We start from the raw sequence: 8,480 nt of genomic DNA on the forward strand, positions 1-8,480 counted from the left end.
GGGTACACCCTGAACTGGTCGCCAGCCGATCGCAGGGCACATATAAATAAACAACCATTCGCACACACATTCATACCTAAGGGCAATAAAGAGTTTCCAATCAACCTACTATGCATGTTTTGGGGATGTGGGAGGAAACCGTGCCCAGAGAAAATCCACGCAGGCACAGGGAGAACATGCAAACTCCACACAGGCGGGGCCGGGATTAGAATCCCATTCCTCAGAACTGTGAGGCAGATGTGCTAACCAGTCCCCCACCGTGCCGCGTGATGAGCTCAAAGAGGACTTAGGCTCTGAAACACAAGTGTCCAAGTTGAATAGCCAAGTAAAAGCAAAATGACTATAGACAACCAATTCCAAGTGTCTTACAGTGCTTGAAACACATCCCTAGACAGCTATTCAGCAGTCACGAGAGGTAACGAGTGTTTTTTTACGAAATATACTTACGCGGCCAACATGTTTCTTGGCTTTGTGAGCGTTTTCTGTTTATACGCGGCTGCGTGTGCTTGAGGGGTGAGGGCGCACACACACACAGACACACACACACACACATGCCGATTGATCGGTGTGACGTAACCGTTTTTTGGGGCATGTTGTAATACCCCCTCCTTTTCCCAAAGAAAGGATGAACCCAGCAGTCTTTAGGGGGGTGTAAGGATACGCCCACATCCGTATACAGAGGTCTCCCGAAGCCAACATCCAATCCTCTTCTTTCATTGAAGTTGTACAAGGCACCATTTAAAAGCGCGTCACCTACAACACAAGCCCAGCAGCTTCACGTTACTGTACAACACGGGACGAGCACGTGCCACATGTAAACGTCGCTTTTACGCACGGGACACAGTCACAAAAATGGCCGTGCTGAATCATTTTACGACAGTTTGTCTGAAGAATCGTCTGAATAAGCATCTGGTGGTCACACTGCGGGCTTTGCACAAGTCGGCGGCCGGCGAGGCTTTTGGGATCCCAGCGTCAGCAGAAGAAGACAGCGTGTCTCCCGGTCTCATCACAGCGGCTCAGCTCGCAGCCAAAACCACAAGAGTCAAGAGTTTGAAAGAGATGCCCGGACCCAGCACCACGTCAAACCTCGTCGAGTTCTTCTGGAGGGACGGTTTTAGTAGAATTCATGAAATTCAGGTAAAGGCGCCAATAAGCCACTATGCTCAAAATGTATCACCTATGCGTAAAATAGTTCAGAATGTTTGGTAAAAGTGCATTGTTATTTTTCCAAAACAATGTGAGGAAACAAAAGTAAATTAAGACTTAAAAAAAAAGATTCTAATCTTACCATTTTTTACAGTATCAGGACACGTCTCATTATATAGTATGTTACTATACAAATGTGCTGACATTTTTGTTTTAACATTCTTATCATTTAAAGCATGCTTATTCTGTGTTTTGGTTCACGTAACTGATTTAACCCCATCATTGCTCATTTCTTCTATGCGTTGGCTCAATTAGCTTGCAGCTTTCACATAAACACAATGGGCCACCTGTATTCATTCAACTTATCTTAAATTTGTAAGGATTTACAGCGGTAGAAACATTTAATGCTCAATCATGAGTGATACTTCTAAATGTGCGCATGACCTCTGTGGAGTGTTGTTAACATTGGTGAATGTCATATGTTTTCTTGAAATGAAATTATGGAAAGGTGATGCAGGTCATTAATAAGTGAATCTGACGAAGTGATGGTATAGTTTACTAGAGAATGTTGTGACTGAGACCGAGACGAGGCCAAGACCGAAACAAGCTTAGACCGTGAGAAAACCAAGACCCTGAAAATGAATTTTAAAAACCATGACTAAACCATGACCGCTTTCCATGAATATTCCTCCCAGAAAAACCCAATTATATTCACTGGTGTTGCTTTCAATTTGTTTTTGTTTTCTTCGGAGATGCCGGCTACAGTGTGACGTGGTCCCCGCCGTTTCAGTGACTTTAAGGTCATAGCATTTGCACACCGCAGAGTAGTGTTGCACCAAGCACCGGTACCAGTACCGGACCGAAAAATCATGACGTTAAAAATAGTGTTGTAGTAGTAGTGTTTAAAAAAACAAAACAAAACACGACAGCGCTCATATGGTGTCTTACCAACCAACCAATGACTTCCTGTCCGCGACAAGACCGAGACCTTCAAATTGTGGTCTCGAGACTGGTCTTGAGATCGGTCTCAAATGCTACAACATGGGTACTATAGCTTAAAAAAAAAAAAACACACATTTTAAATAAAGAAGGCCAAACAAGAATATGTTGTCAGCATCTGTTAATGCTTGTTAATGTTTCATAGATGGAGCACAGCAAGAAGTATGGAAAAATTTTCAAATCCCGTTTTGGACCTCAACTGGTGGTCTCTATCGCTGGTCGTGATCTGGTGGCTGAGGTGCTCAGGGCTGAAGGTGTAGCCCCTCAAAGAGCCAACATGGAGTCTTGGAAAGAGTACAGAGACATTAGGGGACATTCAACAGGCCTCATCTCAGCGTGAGTAGTTGTGGTCTTGAACTGGCAGAGATTATGTACAGTATATTACTGGGTTAAGCAGAAAAATCATGGATTTGGGGTCTAACTTTCATCTTCAGAAGACTTGTCTCTGAACCATTTGCCATCTCTACCTACAATTTTCCAATTGCTCCCTATAGGCTGAAAGTCATTAACACAAAGCATTAAAATACTATTTTCTATAGGGAAGGACAGCATTGGCTGAAAATGCGAAGTGTCCTTAGACAGCTCATCATGCGCCCACGTGATGTGGCAGTCTTCTCCAATGATATTAACAAAGTGGTAGACGACCTGATCAAGAGAGTTTGTATTGTACGCAGCCAGGAGGTGGATGGAGTAACTGTAGTCAACATTAATGACCTCTTCTTCAAATATGCCATGGAAGGTTAGTAAAAGTGAATGCAGAGTTTTGAGATGAGGGAAAAGAGCCAGCTAGTCTGGTTACTATACCTGGTTAATATATCCACCAATATGAAATGTCTGAAATGTTTGTTATTTCTTTTTTGTCTTTGCAGGAATAGCAGCCATTTTGTATGAGTGTCGTTTAGGCTGTTTGGAAAATGAGATTCCTCTAGAAACTCAAAACTACATCAGTGCACTACACCTCATGTTCAGTTCCTTCAAGACCACCATGTATGCTGGAGCCATCCCCAAGTGGTTGCGGCCCATCATCCCCAAACCCTGGGAGGAGTTCTGCTTCTCCTGGGATGGCCTCTTCAAATTCAGTAAGTCATTGACGTCTTGTAACATTGGAAGCACAGGCAAGCACAGTACATTTTGCTGGATACATGCAATAGTATCGTATAGTCAGGTAACTACAAACATGCAGTACAATTCGAGATTATTTTTGAAAGGCTCACCTTTAAGATGATAAAACATTTCTATTTAGAGGACTGGTGTCAATTCTGAGGCCTGGGGGCCAGATCTGGCCCGCCGCATCATTTTATGTAGCACGCTAAAGCAAATCATGTGTGTCTACTTGATGTTTGTCAGTCAAATCTGTACCAAAGTGTCTTCACTTGTATTAACATTAAGATATTGAAAGCATTGAAATTAATGTAAAGATATGATGAGGCGATTATACTGTACTTGTATAGAATTTTTACAGTCATCACAGCTTGAGTGTCCCGTGACAAAATTGGGTTTGACACCCATAAGAGGATGCTTACTGCCAGATGTTCATATGTAAAATTGGTGATTGTGAAAGTGAAGTGAAATTCCTGACAGAATGAGTTTGTGGGAGTATGGATTCTGTTTGTTAGATAACCTTCTCTCTCCTGTTTCTTTTCTTTCTTTCACTACTGTCCCTCTACTTACCTTCTCTTGTTGCCCCACCGCCCCTCTCTATTCATCCCACCTTCTCTGCTCCCAGGTGTTATTCACATTGATAAGAGGCTTGGTGAGATCAAGGCCCAGCTGGAGCGAGGAGAGGAGGTGAAGGGAGGACTGCTCACACACATGCTTGTCACGAAGGAGATGAGCATGGAGGAAATCTATGCCAATGCAACAGAGATGCTACTTGCAGGGGTTGACACGGTGTGTGATAGGCGCTCTGCGCACTCCAGCAAAGTAGTGGCGCACTCGCTCATGTGTGTTTTAGTAGCAGATGAAGGAATTGTGTGTGTGTGAGTAACTGAGTCAGTGTTAAATTTCAAGGGTGGCATTTCTGGCAGAACATCCATGTAGCTGTCCCAGCGTCAGGTCACAGTTGTCAATGGTGGTGATGGGGGTGTTCCACAGAACCCCCTCTGACAAACTTGTTCTCACTCTGATTTGGTTTCTTGTGATTGTTTTGCGTCTGTTTGATCTACGGGGGGATTTTGTCTGTTTTCCCCTGAAGACATCTGTGTTTTGACTTAATCTGTTTCCACATGAGGCCACTATTAGATAGCACTTGAAGTGATACAGTTCATAATCATATTAGGTAATTATTGTTATTACATTTTTTTTACCATTATTTGGTAGAACAAATGATGTATTGCCTGAAAATCACTGTGATGAAGCAAAGCATTGAGCCATGGCAAATATTCATCAGATCTGAGTCCAGCATGTAATTTTTTTTTCATCTTTCTTTCTTTTCTTTTTTTTTTTTTTTTTAAGAGTTTCCAGCTAATTACACACCAATATATTTATGTCACAAATGATTATTTGGGGAAAAGATTCTGGACTATGCCGTAATACCCATTTGATTAATCTAGTTTCAACAGTGTCATCCATATCTGGCGTAAGAATTGGAATGTGCACAGCTCCTACCTAATTTGTTAGGGGTGCTGTTGGATTTTTAAGAATTCTGGGTCCAGAGTGTTTTTGTGCTCATCTGGGGGCCCCTGGATAAAAGGGTGTCTGTTTTTGTTGAACTTGTTGCAACGGCCATGTGCTGGTAGGGGGTGGATTTAGCTGTGCTGTGCCTTTACTTAGCGAACACAGGAGCTGTCAAGACATGTTAGCCACAGCTAGAGTTATGGCACAGACTGGGCAAAGGTGAGCTGGGTTAGTGGGAACCGGGTAGGCCAGATTCTCTTTGAATCAAAGAACCATTTTTTCATTGTGGGGGAGTAAAGATGACCCGGATGTATGATGGATGCAAGAAAATGAGAGATTGTGGGAACTTTGTCATATGATTCCCCTTAGTCGGAGGTGTTGCCAGCGTCTTTGCCAGCTGGCCTTGATTAGGAGCAAGGGTGCTAAAGGGAGGGGTTTGAGGGGATAGAGGACATATTGGAAGGGCCATACTGTAGGCTGGTGTCTGGAAGGTGCCCAAGTGAAAAGAATAGCCTTGATAGAGGTTTGTTTGTCCATTGTCAGGCAGTGATCCATACTGATCTCCAGTGTCTATTCATAGTGACTAATCCACATGCGTCATGAAATACTTGGGTGGGAAAGTCACAAGAAGCCTGGATGGAAAGGCAGGAAGAGGAAGTCAGATTTGAGTGGGTAAACCAGAGCAAACTGTACAGTATGGGAAGATAACACATACATGAGAGTAAACTTACTTCTCTCTGCGAAAACTTACCGTTGTGAGCAGTGAGGCAATATAAATGACGGTGGGGGGTTGTATCAGAGGAAATATTTAGTCTGTGTGTGAGGGTATTTCTGTGTTTAATTCATGACTATTTATATTCCAGCAATGGAACAAAAAGTGTGGCTAGATTTAGCACATCTAATTAAGGTATATGCTGATTAATGACAAGATGGCTAAAGGAGAGGAGTGCAGCTGGTGTCTGCGGAGCACGTGGAAAAAAAGACCCCCACCCCCATCCCACCTCCCACTCAAAAGCCCCTCACTGTTTTGGAACACTTACGCAACATGATAGAAACTCTTATATCAGCTTGCACTTCAGTCACTGTTTGCAAAACCTGTCTAACAAATTTAATTGACTAAGCTACCACAGTTCACCCAAAAAAATAAAAAATAAAATAAAAATGCAATGAGCTCTTCCATATTTTTCCAGACATCCTTCACACTGTCATGGGCCAGCTACCTGTTAGCACGGCACCCTCAAATCCAAGAGCAAATATATATGGAGGTGGTGAGGACTTTGGGACCTCGAGCTGTCGCTGTGGCTGAAGACATACCTCGCCTGCCTCTTATCAGGGGCCTGGTCAAAGAGACTCTCAGGTGCACATTGCATGCTACAAACAACTCAGACAAGATTTTGTAGTCACATCCTACACATAATTAAATGTGTGTTAGGATTATCTTTCTGTCCTATTGTAAAAGCATAAATCTATGGTGCTGAATAGCAGTCTTTGTGTGCTACTCCCTGAGAGCAGGCTTTTTCCGGTTCTCCCAGGCAACGGACGGATTACCCAGGATGACTTGGTGGTGGGCGGATACTACATCCCCAAAGGGGTAAGACTCGTGTGGACATTATACATGTGTGTCTTGTAGGGTGAGCATGGGCTAGAGGAAAACTGGGTCGTTATTTTTTTCACAGTATGACCAGTTGTAATGTGATCCTGCATTACTCATCCATCTTTGTCAGATGAATGCAGTCCAGTTGTTCTCAGTATCTTTCTTCCCCTCACTTTGCTAGACTCAGTTGGCTCTGTGTCACTACTCAACTTCCTTGGACGAGGAGAACTTTTCTGATGCTTTAGACTTCCGACCAGATCGTTGGATAAGGAAAGATTCCTCAGACCGCGTTGACAACTTTGGCTCCATTCCCTTTGGCTATGGTATCAGGAGCTGCATTGGCAGGAGAATAGCTGAGTTAGAAATGCATCTAGTTCTGACCAGGGTAAGAAATAAACCCACTGTTGGCAACACAAATATGCACATACTGTATTCAAACAGGCGGCACGGTGGACGACTGGTTAGAGCGTCAGCCTCACAGTTCTGAGAACCCGGGTTCAACCCCCGGCTCCGCCTGTGTGGAGTTTGCATGTTCTCCCCGTGCCTGCATGGGTTTTCTTCGGGCACTCCGGTTTCCTCCCACATCCCAAAAACATGCGTTAATTGGAGACTCTAAATTGCCTGTAGGTGTGAATGTGAGTGCGGATGGTTGTTTGTTTGTATGTGCCCTGCGATTGGCTGGCAACCAGTTCAGGGTGTACCCCGCCTCCTGCCCGATGACAGCTGGGATAGGCTCCAGCACGCCTGCGACCCTAGTGAGGAGAAGCGGCTCAGAAAATGGATGGATGGATGTATTCAAACACCGTGCTACATTCTGTTGCTACACAGTATTTGCATTAATGCCAATGTGCATACTACTCACCCTTGTCTTGTTCTTCAGCTCATCCAAAGGTTTCACATTGGCACGTCTCCTATCACGGCTGATGTGAAGGCCAAAACCCATGGCCTTCTCTGCCCTGCAAGCTCTATCCATCTGCAGTTCATTGACAGAAAAAATTAGGTGAAAATTTGTCTCTGTAAGGTCTACTGTACTGTACATTTTTCATGTTTTTTTTTTTTTCCTATAAAGACTGCTTTCCACACGTCATCCAATGTTTTGTACTGATGTTGTACTCGGGCAACAAATGAAGGACACACAGCATACTGGACCAATAATATAAAGTCAAATAGTGTAGCTGTTTTTATGTTTTTCCCATTTAAATCAAACCATTGCAGTTTGTTAGAGATGCGACTCCTGTCATTTATCCTGTTACCTGTTAAAAACAATAATGAGTGCAAAATGAACTGTAACCTTCATAATCACATTGTACCCTTGAAAAATCGCTGTTGTATGTTATAAATTTGAGTACATGTTTTCACATACTGTATACCGTTTTCTTGCAGGGTTTGACAAAGGCTTTCACAATGACTGTTGATGGTAAACAGTGAATATATAAAAAATTGACTGTTTTCATAAGCAATGCATGTAATTGTCTTATTTTGCTGACTGTGTTCCAAACTACATTTTTTTTAACCAAGTACCTATAACTTTGAATTCTTTTTATATTCAAAAAAAGTTTAATCAGTGTACTGTAATGTATTTATGTACTGTATATGAAAAAGAGACAGTTATCTAATTGATTAATAGATGGAAGTTATTTGTAAGAGTCACAACTGTGAACCAAATAAATTGTAGGAGGTTTATGTTTTTGTATTCACTGTATCAACAAAAGAGAATTTTTTTTATGAATGCATAACTTTATGTTTTTAGAGGTAAAGCATGTAACAAAGGAAGGGATTGAGATTCATACAGGTTTGCATGGAGGAAAGTAGAACCGTTTTATTTATTTGTAATCATCTGCTCGTTGGTATTTTTCTTACTGTCCTTACTGTAGTTTCAGTAAAACTGGAAAGCATAAATATAATCTAATTATGATTTGAAAAATGATTTGTACTTTAATATTTTATTTAACGAACGTATGCATTTGTATTTTATCTGCTGTGTTTTTTTCTTTTTTTTTTAAAACTGCTTCTACTGTAGTTTTAGTAAAACTGGAAACCATAACATAATGGAATTATGATTTGAAAAACGATTTGTAGATTCCCCCCCCCCCCCCTCCCATCAGAAGTATGTTAAAGGTGTAAT

The 8,480-nt window shown here is 42.1% G+C and overlaps 1 protein-coding gene across 1 annotated transcript; it reads left to right on the forward strand.

Moving 5' to 3' along the window:
• Window positions 1-685: 685 nt before the first annotated feature.
• On the forward strand, window positions 686-8,038 carry LOC133472169 (cytochrome P450 27C1). Its single transcript, XM_061762623.1, has 9 exons — window positions 686-1,137; window positions 2,291-2,481; window positions 2,685-2,884; window positions 3,015-3,224; window positions 3,872-4,035; window positions 5,952-6,118; window positions 6,274-6,352; window positions 6,537-6,740; window positions 7,236-8,038. The coding sequence occupies exons 1-9, from the start codon at window positions 853-855 to the stop codon at window positions 7,353-7,355; spliced, it is 1,620 nt and encodes a 539-aa protein (XP_061618607.1). The 5' UTR covers window positions 686-852; the 3' UTR covers window positions 7,356-8,038.
• Window positions 8,039-8,480: the final 442 nt, after the last annotated feature.

Source organism: Phyllopteryx taeniolatus, chromosome 2 (assembly GCF_024500385.1).
Source record: "Phyllopteryx taeniolatus isolate TA_2022b chromosome 2, UOR_Ptae_1.2, whole genome shotgun sequence".
In the NCBI taxonomy this organism is placed as follows: Eukaryota; Metazoa; Chordata; class Actinopteri; order Syngnathiformes; family Syngnathidae; genus Phyllopteryx; species Phyllopteryx taeniolatus.

What these genes read in the sequence shown, in the direction of transcription:
- LOC133472169 (XM_061762623.1), top strand. Translation starts at nt 853, where the DNA reads ATGGCCGTGCTGAATCATTTTACGACAGTTTGTCTGAAGAATCGTCTG. An exon ending in TCAACAGGCCTCATCTCAGC is followed by an intron (nt 2,482 to 2,684) that starts GTGAGTAGTTGT and finishes TATTTTCTATAG; the next exon opens with GGAAGGACAGCATTGGCTGA. An exon ending in GGATGGCCTCTTCAAATTCA is followed by an intron (nt 3,225 to 3,871) that starts GTAAGTCATTGA and finishes CTCTGCTCCCAG; the next exon opens with GTGTTATTCACATTGATAAG.